The sequence below is a fragment of the Sphaeramia orbicularis genome, chromosome 8 (genome assembly GCF_902148855.1).
Source record: "Sphaeramia orbicularis chromosome 8, fSphaOr1.1, whole genome shotgun sequence".
NCBI classification, from domain to species: Eukaryota; Metazoa; Chordata; class Actinopteri; order Kurtiformes; family Apogonidae; genus Sphaeramia; species Sphaeramia orbicularis.
This window is the reverse complement of record NC_043964.1, coordinates 23708368-23727384: the sequence shown is the minus strand read 5'-3', so window position 1 is coordinate 23727384 and position 19017 is coordinate 23708368. Positions and strand designations below refer to the sequence as shown.

Below are 19017 nucleotides of genomic sequence, written 5' to 3'. Positions count from 1 at the left end.
TTTTTTTTTTGCTTAATTCAATTCAAGACTGTGGAATTTTTGACTTTACAAAAGTATCCCTCAGGCCAGATTGGAACCTTTGGTGGGCCGCATTTGGCCCTCAGGCTGCATATTTGAGACTCCTGATGTAGATGCTCATAAAAGCTCCAAGTAAATTCATAGGTTAATGTATCAAAACAGAAAAAAAATGAAGAAAAGGTGCCTTTTTCAGTAAAATATATCATTAACCGAACATAAACCCAGTGTCTTCATCCACTGTCATTGATCCAACTCCATGGGTTTTATTGGTGAATCGATGTTGCAGAAGATGATAGTGTTTCAAAATTCATTACAGAACCTCTGAACCTCTGAATAGGTCATATCTGATGACCATGAAAAGATGACAAACTGCATTTTACACCAATTATTTACATGTATTGACAGGATTAATGGATCAGCAGTTTAGATTAGTAGCTGCTTTTGGTTGATGGTGGACATTTGGGTCTTTATGGGTTAATATGACTGATATTTAATATTTTAGGAAATAAATTAAGAAATTAAGTGAAAACAAACTCTGGAACATTTTCTGAGCATTATAGATAACAATGTAAACAAAACTAACTCTACAGACAGAATAAAATGTTCACCACTGTACTCTGTATGCCGTTGCCACATCTCTTTCACATCAGTTGGCATTTATTTATAAATCCGTCTCTGAGCTGCTGCTATCTTATCTTTATACATGTGAAAAAAACTAAAAGTGATACTGTCTGCCTTCTCAGAGCATCTTATAAAAAATTCTTGTTTCCAGAGTCAAAAATGGGTTTTAAGATTTGCTACTCCTTATTTCATGACATGATTTACAGAAGAACCTGAATCTGTCAGAACTAACTCTATTGGAAGTAGAAGGATAAAATAAAAACCCAACATTCTCAGTCAATATGCTTCTAAACTTGCATTTAAATCATTACTGTATTTGTTCGTATAATCTTGAATTTTTCTTTTACTGAATGAAATGTTATTAATTTTATTAAATAATTAGATATTGTGTGTATTTATTTGTAATGTATAAAAGATGTTTGTTTTACCTTGATATACTTTTGTAATAATGTCTACCCTGCTCTTTTTTCCAGGTCCCTCTTAGAGAATAGATTTTTGATCTCAATGAGGATTACACCTGATTTAATAAATTTGTATGTTGCAGTGATATTTATTTTAGTACAAAATAATATTATGAAATTGGTCATTATCATTTTTTATTCCAGCCCCATTGGCAATGAAACACCTGAATTCATTGAATCCCAGTAGTTTTCTGCATGCAGCAAGTAAGAGAAATTAAAATATAGGCTACTGATATAGTAATAATTAAAATGTATTAAGTACATTCACACTTAAGATACATTTTAGTAAAACTGAGAAACATTTTCATTTATATTTGATAACACATTATTGCCTCATTTAACTTAATTTTAAAATTGATCAACCTCTCCACAAGCTTGAAATGTTACAAACGCAGCAATTACTGTAAATTCAACCATCCATTGATCCATAGATCCATCTTCCTCCGCTTGTGCAGATCTGATTAAGAGAAGATAAATGCATGAATGGATGGTTGAATTTACATTAATTGTTGCTGCTGAAACATCCTAGAAAGTCTTATTTGGATCTTGCTTTTCAATAAGGTAATAAAAAGAACAACCACATACTTGCAAGAATTATATTTGCCTTTTTTTCTTAAGTGTCAAAGTATAAGTGAAAAAACCTGCAAGCAGTTTTTTAACTGATACTGATTGAATTAGAAAAATGGGCTAAAGAAGAACCAACAACATGTACAGAAATCTTCTTTATTTGTCATAATATGTGAAATACTGCAATTAACTCCCAAAATCCTTTGTGCATCAGTAAACTTAAATATATTTATATGCAACAGAACAAGGAGGTATAATACTATAATGATAATAATAACAGGTGAGGTATAATATAACACTGTTTGCTTTATGCATGTCGGTTACAAACAAAATCCAACAAATAATAGACGTTACTGTATTGTATTTGCCAGTGTTGAGGATATTGTGGTACTGATTTTAACCATTAACAGAGAGTTGTGGCAGAAATGTTGTATTGACACATGCCCCTTTGACCTTTGGGGAAATCCTGACTGTTGTGATGAGCATAACATATTGGCAAGATATTAAAACCTTGATATTAATACTGAGGACGGGCGGGAACCACACAGGGCCTCTCTGTGACACAAAACAAACAAAACAAAGCATAAGTAGAGGTTGGCTGCACACCCTGCATGCATCCTACACACCATCACAGTGATATTAAAAGGCAAACTCTACACCTGTATTAAACCGTCTCAACCATTCTGCATTCACAGGGAATTGTGCAGCAGTGACAATGTCTTCCCCTCTACAAAGAAAATAAACATGCATGATTGTACAAAACCCACAGATTGGTTAAAGACAGGTAATTGGGGTGGAGAGTCTTGGCCAAACTGGAGAAATCCTAGAAAGGAGGAGGCTGACAGTGTGATGACAGTGCAAAAGGGAGACAGTCAGGCAGAAAGTTTGGCTTCTTCTGCTTATCCATTTGTTTTCCTTCTGAGCTGGATCACTCCTCACATCCCACGGGAAACCTCCAATGGAAAGCCATCTCTTCTACCTGAAACAGATCGGCAGCATGGTTCAAACATTTACAATCTATCATCGAAACAAAGAAGTATGTCAACTGGCGCAGGTGCAGTTCAACGGATCAATGGAAAACACATTATAAACCAGCCACCTTTTACATGATACAAACTGCTTTCACATCACATGAATTTCCTTCTACTGTCAGATATTTTACATCTTAACAGGATTATTTGTTTAGAATACCTATTTTATGTAATGAAGCACTTCCTCACCATGGTCCATGATGGAAACCAGGGATGCAGATGAGGAAAAACACTCATCCTTCCTGCACCGCGTCGCCTCATCATAGCATGTAGATGATGTAGGAGAGAAAGACAAGGCCCATGATGGCGAAAAACATCAACACCAAAATGTCCACCATGGTGTAGACGCTGTCAGAGAGGACGGTGTTGGATGTTAAAGGACACGCAGCGCAAACAGCAGCTCCAAAGCCAGTGCAGGAGGATCGGGTAAGATCGGAATACTTCGGAAATGAACGTAGTGACGATTGGCTCGCCCCTCCCCCTCTTCTTCATGCAGAAAGCGGAAGTAGATACTAGGATAAAGGTCCGGAATTTGTATTTTAAGACAGATTTTGATCTCTAAGTAAGTCCCGCAGTTTGTGCAGCCATCATTATTTATTGCCTAATAAAAAAGGATTACTTATGAAGCACGAGGACGCGAACAGGACAAGATTAAGCCAATGAAAACACGACCTGTAAGGCCAACTTCCGGGAAAAATGTCCACGTTACTTTCCACCGTAATGTATGTTGTATCAGACTCATAAAAACTAAATTAGAAAATGAACTGACTGCAACGGGCGTTTATGAACATTTTACGAGTTATCTTAACATAAAACAAATAATAATGCATTGTCATAGATTTAGATACCACATCATTATCTGCAGCAAGATTAATGTACATATTTACTACATTAACCCATAAATTACACTATTTACAGCTCAAATATTAAACTAATTATGGGGTAATAAATAATGTAGAAAAGTGTGTAATAAAATACTACTACTACTACTACTACTACTACTAGTATTAGTAGTAGTAGCAATAATAAAAATAAAAAAATCATAAATAAATAATCATGTCTGCTACTGGAGGAAAAACATCTGTCCTAAATGTCTAATCTTAAACCGACGTCTTTTATCATGTATTTACATTATCTGCTGATAATAAACTGATCAAGTTTATATACAGATATGAAAATTAAGCCTAATAAAGGATAAACCTAAGTAGCAGAGCCCATCATCTTGGCTCTAAATTATTCAGAAAAGACTGAAACACCATCTGTTGAAACCCGTATCTTGATATAATCTTTCACCACGCTCATCACTTTGTTGGCAAAAAAAAAAAAAAAAAAAAAACTCAAGGTGTGAGAGGAGAAAACGAATATTAAGTAATTTTAATGAAGAAATTCTGGATTCAGCTGGAATAAGCTTCCCTGTTTGGGTAAAATCAGGTATTTTTCTCCTAGCAGCAAAACCAATGTTGGCCAGTGTTATTATAATCTTGTAACAGACAGATATAGAATTAATGCATTTTTGCTTTGGTTCCTTAGGTATAATTGATGCAACTACTCTCATACGTTTACTTAAGTAAGGATGCAGGAGTATTTCTATACTGTGGTATTGCAATTTTACTCCTTCCACTGCTGCTTGGTATAAAGTATCTATCACTTTTTTCTATTGCTAGTAAAATAAAGCCTCTGCGAAGTTCTGCTTGTATGTACATAAGTGGAAGTGGAAGTACAAAATATCAGTGCAAAAGCACAGTTCAATCAGCAATATGTATTTAAAATATAGGAAAAAAAAGAAAGTAAGCAAAAAGCATTTACTATTGTAATTCTTTAAATGTAAAGGTGCTTTGTATACAACTGGTATGATTATATTCCCAGTAATCATAAGAGTTTCACAGATTTTGTTGAGTAAAACGTAAGAGTGACCTGTCAGATAAATGTGAAAATTATAACACTTCCCTCTGAAAAAGCATAAATGGAAATAGTCATAAATGATTATTATACAGTAAAATTGGTAAAATAGTCAAACACTGACATTGTGCTACATATTCCTTTTAGCTACTAAATATGTAATTAAATTATTACTAAATCGAAGGTATGGTAGCTACCAACATATCTGTAACTCCAATAAATGTGTACCTTTTTACTTTTTCTTTTGATTCATTCATTTTTAATTTTCTACCCCCTTATTTATGTGTATGTGAACTTACATATATGCATGCGTGTATAGGTATAGGCTACATATATTAGAAGGGGGTTTATGTATTTTTGTACGCAACTATATTATGTCTGGCTGTATATAAACTTTTTGAAGGTCCAGTACTTGGGATGGGTGGAGTGGGTGGGTGGGGGGCAGTTGGATAGGAAGTGGATACAACAGTTTCATGTTCAAGTTGCATGTTTCTTGTCATACATTTGAAAATCTAAAATAAAAAAACCTTGATAAAAAAAAAAAAAAAAGAACTACTAAATAATAAACACAAGTGTGTGGACATAAAGCACTACACAAGTGACCAGACAGTTGTAACAGTAGGTTATAAATAAAAAAAAAGGCATAAAAAATGGGGACTGGAGACAAAAAGTGACCACTCAGCAAATATTTTCACTGAGCTCCCCACCAGATTAATTTAACGATGGTCTAAAGCACTTTAACATCTGTAGGACACACAAGTTAGTTCAAGAGGACTCACAAACAACAGTCTGAGAAAAAATGACATTTTATTGAATCTGCAGAATCATAAGTACAATTTGAAGTGCTGTAACAGGGCAACAGGAGATGATATCAGGTCCTTAATTCTGAATATGTAATCTGAGTTTTGAATGTGTGTCAATATGCATATGGTATATTTATCTTCATTTAAAAAAACCCCTCAAAAACAACAAAATTATATCAAAAACAAAAAACAGTTTAAGATGGAATGCACATAACTGGTCCGAATGCTAAACCTGCAATTGTGGATAACATGATTTCAGTCTGCAAGTCTACAGTATATAACCAGTATCATAAGCAGGGGATGATTGGTCAGAAGCGCAGGAGCCTACGATGACAGCTGAAGGAAAAGAGGGATCTCAGCAAAAACGGAGGACAGGATATGAGACAGAAACCGAGTGGAGACGGGGTTATGATATGACGTTATGGTTCAGTAGATTGAGTGATGCCAGAGCAGAAGAGCGGTATTTGGCGCAAAGAGGTTAACTCCTGACTAATATCCAGGTCAGACAAACAACTTGCCCTGCCTCACAGTCTGGGAGATTGAGAGCATTGGGTCAGTGCCCTCTGTAGCCCCCCAGCTCCGTACACTTACATCATCACATGCTCAAATTTGACTCTGACTTTGCCACACAAGCCTCCAACCCAACATGAGCCACACTGACACAACACTGGCTGCCTATGGCCACTTATACATTTCATTCAAAACAGCAACTGACAAACCTCAACCTAAACGTAAGAGACGCTTTGGACCAGCTGTAATCCGCATAGTAACAGAGGCTACGTGTGTTAAGTAGCTTTGTTATTAAAAGAAAATCTAAGCACACGTCATAAGCCAGGAACAACGATCATTTCTCTTCAAGCCAAACAACCAACTCCTCAGTTTACAGAGAAACACACAACCGTGAGCTTTAAAACAGCTTCCGATCTAGCATCTGCTTTGCAAATAAACTCGCCCTGTTGTCAATAGAGGTTAATGCAAAATACAGGCATACATACAGTACGTTCTTCCATTTAGTTTGGCAACTTATTTACCCAATAAGTTTGGGTTTTTTTCTGATTCAGAGTATATTTTAATCAGCACTGTCACAATTCATCACATTAGAAAGTTGCAAAATTTTCATGAATGTTCAACACCAACTTGCACCACACTGGATTTTTTTTCAATGAGTCATTTTTTTTAACTCAAATCACTTCCCCTTCGTAACATTCAAAAAAATATGAACCACTTTTTTCTGCAGGCAAGCCACTTCCCAAAGCACCATGACCTGTAAAAACATTTCCCTAACTTACCTTTATGATACATATACAATTGTACAATGTCAACTAGCTACAAAGTGAGAGCCATGTTTCTTTTCTTTTTTTCTTCTTTTTTTTAATAAAGCTGGAAATTTTTTTTTTTATCCCACCCCGCCTCCCGCCCCACCTAAAAACACACCGCCCTGATCCGTCATATCTGTGACAGTCACAGTGCATCGCAGGAGAGAATGAAACAGCAAGAAAAGGGTGAAGAGGTGTGTATGGTCAGGGGCCAGTGACATTATTTACACCACTGAGAAATGGTCAAATATGGTGTTTAAAGTCTGTCTGATAATGTCCTCACACAACGACAGTATTTGGAGGGAAAGAGGAATACAGCATTTCTGTGACACACCAGCAAATTAAATGCTTGATTATGCGTTTATGAACCAACTTTCTTCACATTTAGGCGACTGCCACCAACCAAATGCGGCTGAGGTTTATTTGTGCATCGACTGGGAAAAAAAACAAAACATAAAAATTGTTGGCAATGTAGAGTGAACTGAACGCATAGGCATTCATGTGACTTCAACAGGCAGCCGGCTCCGTTCTGACCCGAAACAGCAGATTGATTAATCCCATGAAAGTCTAATACTGTGACTGCTTAACAAGTCCAGATTAACTCTTCTGTTTTGGTTCATAAACTGAGTTGCTGGTATTTTTGATATAATAACTTTTTCTTGAGAATACAATAAGAAAGGCAATGGAATAAAACAGCATGAAATAACAACAGAAACATACACCACAGAAAAGGAACAATTTCACCCACGTGGAAAAAGACAGGAATGTATAATCACAAAGTGTGGAATCATTAAAAAAAAAATACAATATATAGTTGTGCTTGGCCTTCTCTATTATAAATGGGATTAATCTTATGGTAGTTAAGTAACGGGGAAGGAATTGTTCCCATTTTCTATCTCCAAAAGATTTAACCATAAACCTTACTGTGTTTCTCTCAGGACTGAAGGCATCCAGGCGGCAAAAAACAGGAATAAGGGTATATATATTACAGTATCTCCACACTGAGGTGATGTGTCCAGTGTGGCTGTAAGAGATGGACTGATAATGTCCCCTAACTTGTCCCTGATCCCTCCTGTACTGAACTACCGAGTGAGGCAACGACAGGAGGTGCTCTTCAGTTAGGCTACAATTCCAGTTTCACAACAATACCCACAATGCAGTGCTGAACAAGGGTGAACACACCAGGCGAGATGTGTCGCAACTATAAATATATTAAAAACCTCTTATTTAAGACTGATAAGTGGCTGATTGATGCAACAGCGACAGGTTTAGAGGTTAAAGGAATGTACACAAGTCAAAATATTCAAGCTTATTTTTGATAAGACTGAGATTTTACACTGTGTTTCCAGTCTGGCCAAGATAAAGCTGCAAAATGAATGACAGAAAAGAATAAATTGATGAAAATGCCATGCCCAACATAATATAAAGGTACTTCTTCCTCTGAATAATGTCTGTTACTGTCCACTGCAATCATGGCAACCATGAGTTCACTGACTTCTTGGGGAAAAAAAGGTTTTATATATTTTTTCAATGCATCATTTTGCATTACCTTGAGTCAGGATTGTTAAGTGCAATAGCTAAGATGGCGCTGCGTGACACGGCATGACCCCTGACATACTGCAATGAACTGTGAGTTTATCTTTTAAGACTTTCAATTTCCACTTGTGACAACACGAGAGTGACGCCAGGATTGGGGAAAAGATAAGGAGGATGATGGACATCCAAACAGAGACAGACTTCAGCACACACAGACAGAAAGAGGCAGGCAGGCAGACTGACAAACAGAGGAGGACAGACAGACAGATAGAAAGAGGGTCTGTGGTTGGAGAGCTGAACGGTAAGAGCAGAGCAGGGACGCAAAAAGGAGAGGGGAAGAGGGGGATGGGCTTTAACAGGACAGATTAGGGAACAAGAATAAAATCAAGAGAAAGCGGCAATAAGATGAGATGGCACTGGGCTTTTCCTTTCCTTCTTTCCCTCCCTTTCTCTACCTCCTCCTCTTTTTTCTCTCCCTCGTTTCTTTCCCTCTCGCTCAGATGGCCTCGACATAGTTGGCAGGCAGCATGCCCTGCTGGCCCGTGCGCTCCACGCGGCCGTACATCCAGCCTTCATCGATCTGCTGAACGTCTACGATTACGTCGCCATCCATGAAGGACACCTCATCGTCATCAGCAGCAGAGTAGTCATACACTGCTCTGTACCGCTTCTGTGGACACAAAAATGACACTGTTTTCTTATTTGATTTCTGCAATACTGAACAAAAGACGAGTAGGGAATTGACGAAGACTCACCCCAGCGCTAGGAGGTGGAGCAGCGGCCGCCTGGCGCACTGGTTCAGGAGTAGGATCATAGTGGTAGTTCTGAGTAGCTGCAGAGGACTGGTAGGCTGCTGATAAAACAAATAGAGGACGGGAGCACAAATAAATGAACTGCAGACAGCTGGAAACATTTTATACTCTCTAACTCAAACACCAGACAACTACAGTCTGTAGTGAAATCCAGCAGCAGGCTGTAATCTTACAATGTGCAGTCTACATTTTGTGGAGGAGATTTAAGATTTCAACCAACACAGCAAATGCATATTAACCCCAGGTATTTCGCCTCCTGTCTGTGTCTGCCTGAGCTTTTCGAAAGAGTGAAGAAATCGAAAACATGGCAAGCCAAGACATGCATCCCTTGGTACTTGATTTCTCGTTACACAACCTTCTGAACAATGCTGTTCTGTGTACTGGAGTAAACCAGGCATGTTAATGCAAACACAGGTCACCCAAGTACTTAGCTCTATCTCTTCAACTACTTTCTAAATCCGTTAAATAGCATTGGTTTTGAGTTTGAGCAAGCAAAAAGTTCCCCCGGTAAAACCTTTTTCCATTGAAACAACTGCCTGGGGACTTGACTATCCAGTTGGAGGTTATTATAACAATTTTGTACAATGACCTTGAATGTCCTGAAAGGCGTCTACAAATAAAATGTATTATTATTATTATCATTATTATTAGTAGTAGTATCAATCAATGAAATTTACTTCATGACAATGCGAGACAACAAATTCTGCAACCACGTAACTGTCTATAGTTGAATAGATTGAACTCAAGGTAGCAAACACTTCTATGAGTATTGTGGTTATGCGTGTGCATGTGTTCCAAATTGTATGTTCAGTTGGGATTGTATGTCTCCGAGTTTATCGATGTGGACATGGTTTTCTGACTGAAAAGGCCTTACGACCTCATTATACATATCAAACATGTCTTCCCTCATGTCAAAGCAGGTGTCAGTATTTACAATGAGAGGAAATATACTGTGAACTATAGGAGCCACAGTTGGGCTAAATCATGTTCTTGCCACTGCAAGTTTGATGTCAGCACTTGATGTTCTGCTTCCAGGGCATCCCTCTTGAGTCTGTCTCACTACACTTGCTCAGCTCTGTATCTCTTGGCCTGTGTCTTGCTCGCTCCAAATATTACATCTCATGAATAACAATGGGCAACAGTGGTCATAAACTGCAGTTTTGATAGGAATGTTTTGTATGAACATCAATTAATATGCATGTGTACAAAATGAAAGCTAATCACCTACAGCAGGAAGAGGAGAACATGTTTTTTTCCACACAGAAAAGCGATCAGGAGTCAGTAAAGAACGACTAAATAGAAATAGAATTATTTTGGAATTTGGGTGAATTGAGTGAATTGTTACAGAGGGAAAGTTTCAAAAAAATTTAAGCAGCTCTTTCCATATACTTCTACTAACTTGTAACTCTTGACTGAAAATGTGCATGATTGTTTTAAAAAGGAATACCTGAAGAGGGGTTAGGCGGCTGCTGATGTGGGACCTCTCCTCCCATCTTCCTCTTCTCAAACTCCTCATGGTACTTAATCTGCAAACACAAACAGCAAAAGCTTCAAATTTACAGATCATTTTATATTTCTATGAAGCAACCAGTGTGTAGCTCATTTCATGTCCACCAGAGGTCTCCACTTTAATCTCTACATCCCCCTTGTCTGTGATGATAGGTGGGGCGAGCTACGTGCAGCAAAGCCTCCGGCAGCAGTTTGACACTGCAAGGAAATGACATCTCAACGACAGGAAGTAGTGTGAGCTAAGAGTTGCATAGCAACCCTTGCTGACACATCAGAAGCAGGTGAAGTGAAAAAGGGGAACTAACTCAAAGCTTTAATGCTTAGTGTAAGAATGAGCCAGCAATTTAAGGAAACAGGGAGTGGTCATTTCTGTGACTAAGCATACCAGAATGTAACATACCCTTTATATTACCGCTGACTAAAGGGTGAATGAATATTTCAAACAGCTCTTTTCACATAAGTGAATATAACACTGTTTGACAATAAAGAGTTGCAATTTCAGGTAGAATACACTCATGATCAATCTATAACTGACTTCATCAATATGACAAAGGGAGCATTCAGTGCAACAACATGAATCAGGGCCCCACTGATAAAACTTAAACTGAGTGACTTCTCTATGACTGCACTAAATAACCCTTATTACCAGGCTGAAAACAGTGACTCACAGTGCCTTGGTCAAGATTTACAACCCTGATTCTGTCCCTGCTTACACCCGCACTCAAAGAGCCCACTGTGCCGGCGGCATTAGTGAGGAGTGTATTCACACACTGGATGGGCTGACGAAGTGTTTGTGCAAGGACAGTGAGGCGAGTGACTGAGAGAACACAGTGACTGTTCTCAAGTGCAATATGCTGTGTGAGAGTGTGTGAGGGAGATTATTTTTGTTTGTTTTGAAGGAGCAGGTTGAACAGATGGTATGTGTGTATTTACAGGAAGCGCTGTTGCTGAACTAACCCTGCTGCTTACATCTCAATCTTTGCTGCTTGACAAGAGGAAACTTAAAGGAAATGGTACAGAATCAAAGTAAAGTGAAGAGAGAAGAGTCATGATGACAATAAAGACAAGAGTCTAGACAAGAAGATGGAGAGAACATGCCTTAAATTCTTGGCATTCAGGGTTTGGTGCTCAATAAACTGGTTTGTTTCTTTGCATCCAGAGAAGAGAACAAAAAACAAAGCTATGTAATTCATCTGAAGTAGTTGTTCTCATATGATATGTTGTGAATGACGCACTGATTACAAGCAGATGTCATGTTTATCAAATCTAAAAACACTTCATGTTGTGCCTGGATACATCCTTCCATAATGCTTTTATTTTGATGTGGTTTGTGTGTACACTCTAAATATATGTAATATATGTGCATCTTTCTCCAGTTTTCCTTGATCTCTAACACAAGATCTTTCATCAAATGGAAGCAGTAATTACCCATCGCCCTCCACACTAATTACGCCATTAGAGAGGCCGTTCTAGAGCTGGCTATGTTTATGACATATGTGTGTTTCACATGGAAATAAAGGTCTTTACAGCTGACTTAAGCAGACCAGGGACACAGTCTAAACACCTATGCATTTCTGCACAACAGCCCTGTATTTACAGAGGAAAGGCAAATCAATAACTGGAGCTAAGGGAGACAGGAGGGGAGAGTGGCAGAGAATAGGGCATGAGGAGAGTGATTTGAGGGGAATTTCATTAGTTTAAATGAGGAGCTGTGTGAACAGAGGATGTACTTGGCATGAGGCTGATATTTACTGATGTAGTAAGGAGAAGGGCAAAAGGTGTAAAAACAGCAGCAGCATAGGGAAAACATAAGATGTCATTTTTATATACGAGTCTGGTGAAACTCTGTAATGTATAAGAAGGAGGAAATAAATGTCAACCAGTGAAATAAAGCAAGCAAACAAGAAAGGCAATTCTCCCACCTCCAGTGATCAATCTTATTTAGTTATGTAATCCTAAAGCTTCACAGGACCAGCTTAAAAGTCAAACTCGGCACACACTTCATGTCTATCAGGTCGAACCTGAATGTGAATCTGTCCGCAAATAAAATCTTTTTAGCATGTGATGTGTAAAGAGTCAAGTCAATGGCAGTAATCATAAAACATGTCTAATATTTCAGACTGACACTGCAGATCCATGTTGCCACGGTCACCAGGACACACAAGATGAGATAAAGCAAGCATAGAGGTTTGAGGTGTGGACTGAAATGGAAAATAACTGAACTACGCCACTAGAATGAGTGTTTATACAACATTACTTTAAAGCATACAAGTCAAACTCATTTTAGTTCCGGACCCACATACAGCACAATTTGACCTCAAACAGGCCTGACCAGTAAAATAATAGCATAATAACTCACAAATAATGACAATTCAATATTTTCCTCTTTTAGGGCATAGACAGTAAAATTACAGTTTGAAAATGTTTATATCTACAAACTATTCTTTCACAAAAAATGTGAATAACCCAAACATCCATGAACATGACGTTTCTTGAGAAAAAATAAGAGCTACAATATTAAGCCTCAGTTTATCATTCACACATGTGCATTACACCTTACAGATCACAGTGGATCTACAAAAGCAAAAAACATTTAGTAACAGGCATCTGGAACTGAAACATAGCATTTACCTTTATGATCAAAACACCTTGTCAAGACTCACTAGCCCCTTTTACACAGCACTTCTGTTACGGGAATGTTTCGCCTTTATTCTGTAACAACTTCTGTGTAAACGAAATGGTGGGATCATTTGGTCCCACATTTATTGCAGCTTTGTAACACCTCTGGAGGTAGTAACAGAGCCGTGATAAAGGTGGAATCATGATTCCAGAACGCTATGTAAAAAGAACACCTCCTCCCTCCACAACCAAGGTGTGACGTTTTGATGATGTATGTGTCTATGACCCCTGCGCTGGGGTGATTTAAAAATGAGCGCGGGTCATGTACAGTAAACAAACATCAATGCGACCAGAAAAATGTCGAACTGGGGAGACGCCGAGATCCGCGAGCTGTTGTCACTTCGGCCAGAGGACTCTATTCATGCTAACATTTGTGGAACGGTGAAAGACTCTGGAGAGGTTAGCAACACCGCTATGCTCAGGGTATTTCCAACGCACAAGTTATACATCACACTATATGCTGCAATGCGCCACCGCCCCGCTGTGAGAAAGTCCAGCCTGTCTCACTTCTGTTACTCCTTTGGCTTGGCTGTGGAAATCAGTCAATAGTGGCAAAAAGGTGGGATCACCATCTCACCTTTTTTCCAGGATCTTTGAGTAAAAGTGGCTACTGACACACTTGACTGTCAGTGTCTTCTGTACAATTTTTGCACTTTGTCATTTCATCCTGTGGGTCAGACTGAACCGTTTGGAGGGCTGGTTTTGGCTCGTGATTCATATGTTTGACACCCTGCTTTAAAAAAAAACTGCACACTAGCTAATCTACATCAAGTTGCGAATATATCTACTGTAAATTATCTCCATACAGGCCACACTGAAGACAACTCTCCACCAGGATCTCACCCAAACTCTATATTTTCCCCTATTTTTGGACTGTTTCTTTTTGTTTTTTCAGTGTGAACTGCGCCGCAGACAGAGTGCCGGATGATGTCTGTGTTTTTTTTGGCACAAGAACTCAGATGACAGACAGTTATCACAAGATATGGTCGACCAGGGATATTCTGTCATTACGTTAAGTGTGTAATGCATTGGACTGACTTCTCTCTGACTGCTGAAGACAGGAATCTGCTCTAGTGAGTGTAAACTTGTCTGTGCGTTTTGTGTCCAGGCTGCGAGTGTTTCTGCTCGTCTTAAGTTTGTGCCCAGCTTTAGTCATGATTTGCAATGTCAGCAATTCCAAAAAGGGAACAGAATGTTTTTTTTTTTTTTTTAAAGAGAATGTAGACACATACAGGAACTAGACAACTCATGCCAGATCAAAGTGGCTGATAGAGACAAAACGACAACACTAGAGGAGCTGTAAATGTCCACACTTGGCACTTTAAGATCTGTTAACATTTTGAGGTGAGATAAATGCCGATGGCAGCGATGTTGATACTCACATTGCTGACTTGGTCCTGCGTTTTCTTGATTCTCTTCATTTCTGGTGTATCTGTGACCACACTGAAACCTTTCCCTTTATTCTTCTCAAAATCCTCCTTGTAGCGAACCTGCAAAGTGAGCAAAGCATTTTATAAGGAATTATTTATAAAAGCAGTTAAACAGTTTGATTTGTTTTCGTGAGTCAACAAGGAAAATCCAACAAATATGTGAATTATTATTTATAGATGCTGCGACCTAGATTTCAACATACATATTTAAAAAACACAAAAGATGCCTTGATATTTTTCTGCTCGGTTGAAATGAATACAGAATTATATTCATGAATTATTAGTCCCAAGCTGTAATGAACTCTGCTTTGACTCAATATAACATTTTACACTGGAAGAACAAACATGAAAATGGCAAAGATTATCTTGTTTTTTTGGGTTGTTTTTTTTTTTAAATCACCAGATCATCGTGGTAGGGTTTATCATATTATCATATATTACTGAACAGTAGAAATTTCATCATGGCAAAGAAAACGTCTCAGACTTTGTTTCATAAGTCTGTATTTCTCCATCTTTGTGATAAGATTAAGGTGATGATGATGAGAATGTGACTAAATTAAGCATCACTACTGTGTTTTTGTCCTTCGGAGTTCAATTTTGTTTGACACTTTAAGTCTTTCAGTTTGGCTTTTATGGTTTAGTTTTATGCGTCTGTAAACACTTGTAGTTTTATTTTCAATAAAAGGAACTGACTAGTTTAGATTTGAATTCAGTTTTAGTTTTTCCAGGTACATGAGGAAAGCCCTGATTTACAAAAAATGAAAGAAGTAGGATGATGAACGCATGACTTCAAAATAATATTACAAATGATTATCTATTTATAGCCATGTTGGTCTATAGTATGAAAGGCAAGTCGCATTTGGGGAAAACCAAAAAGTTATTCTATTTCATTTTAGTTCAAGTTCCACTGGAAAGTGTCATTATATTTTAGTTCCTATGCATTTGAAAAGTTTTTTGTTTTTTTTTTCAGTTATTTTTTAGTCTATGCTAGCTTTAGTCTAACTTGCCTAGTGTGTGTAATTTGTGCAAAGAAAGTATAGTTGGCTTTAACATACTGCTTATTCTTTTGTGGTGACATTCACTTCCTGTTTGCTGGGGAGCAAAAGCCTTACGTAGAAACCATATATGGTCAGAATCAGAGGTAGTGTATGACAAATAGAGCCTGTGTGTATGTGTGTGTTTTTCTAGCCTTCCCACCCTATCCTGACCCTGAGGGCAGAGGAGGAAATGTCCAGCCCATGCAGCGTTAGATGAGTATCAGAAATTCCTCCCTCGATGCAGCCCTGTGGCTGATTTTAAATACTCAAACCCACAACCACTTTACCAACCTGACACAGGAAGTCAGGTATTTTTAACAAACATAAAAGCCGCATTTTCCAGTTCCTCTACATTTATGGTGACTGCACCAATTTCCGGCACTAGTTAAAGAATGAAGCAGCAGGTATCTGCCCATTTTAAAGCCAATAACTTCAGACCCTTTCAATCTATTAAAGCAAAAAATAGTGTCACTGCAGCCAAAGCCATGGGAAACTAAACTACAATATCAGAAATACTAAGTGCACATTAGCTAGAAGAACCACCTTGTCATTAACCAAAATAAAACAGCATACACAGAAAACAAAAGCCTACCACATTTAGTCACGGCTTGCAGCATTGTGCTCTTAATTTGTCTTGTAATATTGTGTTCTTATTTTTATCCACCCACAGCCTTCAAACGGGACAATCTTCTTTAATGTTAAAATGTGATTATGATACTGGCTCTGAAAACCTTTAACCGACAGCTAAAAAACCAACATCAATAGCAATTTTTGTAAAAAAAAAAAAAAGAATAGATATCATCTCCCAGTTTTTTAACTCTGACTGGTGCCCATTAATGTAATCTTGTTGTGTCCCCTTCATCGACCCATGTAACTTTCATTGTTTTACATTAGTTTATATACAAATATATATATATATATATATATATATATATATATATATATGTATATGTTTTTTCTTACCAAGCCTAAAAAGTAAACAAATGACATTTTATTTTTATTAAATTATTGTCACACTACTCTCAGACAATAAATAGCTCTTCTTCATCAGTCTTGTATATATATATAAAAAAAAAACTGCCAGGCTCAGATGATTCAAAGGAAGAGAAAAAAAAAGGATAAATTCTTAATCGTAGTCATTCATATAACAATTAATCATCAACTAATTGTGACAGCCCTGATGAATGCTACACACTTAACAAATAGGTTTAGGAAGCACATTATGGATGTGCTCATTAAAAACAAAGCATGGTCATACATTCAATTTTAGGCTTACACTCATACAATTGCAGACATCTAAATCTTGAAAATGTCAGAGTTTTTCAGGATCCACAGTGACCCATGCTTCATCCCTCCATCCTCCACACCTCCCAACATCCACTCAATGTCTGAAATCCCTGCTGACCAATCATCCTCCTCTCACCTCCCAGTGTCTTGTGGTAACATGACGTGGATGTGATTCACAGCTGATGTGCATGTGTGTGAAAGATCAAGCTCGATTCGTTCATATCTGCTGTCACCCCTAGTGTGACGTCCACTGAGAAATTAGGTGCAAACTATGGCGGATCCTCATTGCACAGGAAATTATATGCAATTGTTGAGCCTGTGCACAAAGATAAGTCACGAAGAAGATTAATGTGGCAGTGACCCATCTTTGTCCTTCATTCTCACTCTGCTCCCCTCAGCTAACATATGATCCTCCCCCTATTTTTATTTCTCAGTCTATCTCCTTTGTCTTTTTGAATCTATGGGCGAGTCTCCTCCAATCGCGCCTCTGCTTTCTTTCCCCACCCACAACCCCTTCTTCTCTGAGCTCCTTTTTCATTCATTCATATTTTACTGCCTCAACAGCAACAGACAGAATCGCTCTGTAGAGCTTGAGCTCCTCCTCATTATAATCTTTCTCAGTGCCTCTATTTGCATTCCTCTAGCCTTCCTTCCTCTGGGGATTTTACTTTTATCTCTTCCTCTTTCACCCCACACTCCTCCCCTCTTTCTGCGTTGGTGCCTTCCTGTCTCTTCCTTTTTTCTCCTCGCTCATGTGCGCCTCATTGCTCTCCTTCTCCTCCTTCCCAATCCACTCTCTCCATTTTCTTTATTTCTCTTTCACTCTCTGTCTTGTTTCTTTCTGTTTCCCCCTGCAAAGTCTTGTAATGAGGTGTGACAAACCTCTACCCTGCTGCCATAGCAATAGGGTTCCCGTAGCAACGCAGCAGCAGCGAGGGGTTAGATGACCACAGTTCTCCACAAACACCTTCAACTTCCTTATACTGACAAAAGTGTACAGCAAACAGCAGGCATCAAAGTTCAAGTGGTTTTTGGACATTTCTGCGTCATCATACACACAATACATATGGTCACCACATGAGAGCTTTTTGCAACAGACTACATGGGCAACACTTCCACTTTATGTCACATTTTTACAAGAGACAAAAGCGTTTACTGTAAGTGGTAACCTTTTGTTCTCATAAATTCCCCACAAATCATTGTAGATCACTATATTATACTGTTATGTCCGCTCTTCTATGTCACAATACCAGTAAAACAAGACAACAGAAATTAAAAAGAAAATCCTTCACTGTCACTTGTGTCCATCATTTGTGGAGTCTTGCTATGACAAACCATCAATATAATGGTTGTTGAGTGTTTTTTGGGGGGCTGTTGGGAAATACAATCCATGTGGAAAAAACACCATCTGTCCCTCAATCCCCTCGCTCAGATATACCCCTCCCCATATTACTACTACCCCCACCCTAGTGATCCATAAAACCCCTTGTTTCATACACACACTAGTATTTTACATTGTCTGTAGTACTTGATACTCACAGTTAATAAAGAAATGTGCCTTTTGAGCCATGTTTTTGTCCGAGGTCTGAAGCATAAAACTATTTGATTAAGAGCTTATATTTAAAACAAAGCTGTGGGGTTTAAATTGTGTATTATTCTTCATTTACCTGACCTACATTCTGACCTGGAACATGCGTGATATCTCATCACTGGGGGGGACAGAGTTAAACTGGAGTGATGGCTTTTAGGTGGCAAAGGAAAGCCATTAATAGAGAATCAACCTCAACAACGGAATTTTAAAAAGAATTAGTGAAAGCAAAGTGAAAACACAAACAAGATTTCACAGAAAGGAGTCCAGTGAGTGGGTTTTGCTGGGATTTATAAGTGTGGGGCCATTGTTCTCTTCGTGAAAGTAAAAATGTATGGTGTGTTGATCAAGGGGGATTTTCAGATATCAAATTGAGCTACAGAGTTCTTAATTTTAGGAACTGCTGCATTGGTGAATGCATAC

At 38.2% G+C, this 19017-nt stretch overlaps 1 protein-coding gene and 1 long non-coding RNA gene across 3 annotated transcripts in view; both read right to left on the bottom strand.

The window, feature by feature from the left end:
• Positions 1–1807: 1807 nt before the first annotated feature.
• On the bottom strand, positions 1808–3240 carry LOC115424916 (uncharacterized). Its single transcript, XR_003936140.1, has 2 exons — positions 2888–3240; positions 1808–2646 (listed from the first exon to the last, which is right to left on the bottom strand). It is a non-coding gene; the product is annotated as an uncharacterized LOC115424916 (long non-coding RNA).
• A 2145-nt stretch (positions 3241–5385) lies between these two features.
• lasp1 (LIM and SH3 protein 1) overlaps positions 5386–19017 on the bottom strand; it is a 35360-nt gene continuing 21728 nt past the window's right edge. The window contains exons 4-7 of one of the 2 annotated variants that reach the window (XM_030141013.1): positions 14635–14742; positions 10512–10590; positions 9008–9102; positions 5386–8922 (exon numbers count right to left, since the gene is read on the bottom strand). In XM_030141013.1, the coding sequence (XP_029996873.1) occupies positions 8749–8922; positions 9008–9102; positions 10512–10590; positions 14635–14742 (456 nt within the window). In that variant the 3' untranslated portion in view covers positions 5386–8748. Of the gene's footprint in view, positions 8923–9007; positions 9106–10511; positions 10591–14634; positions 14743–19017 lie in introns of both variants that reach the window. The other variant, XM_030141012.1, reaches the window with a different exon arrangement.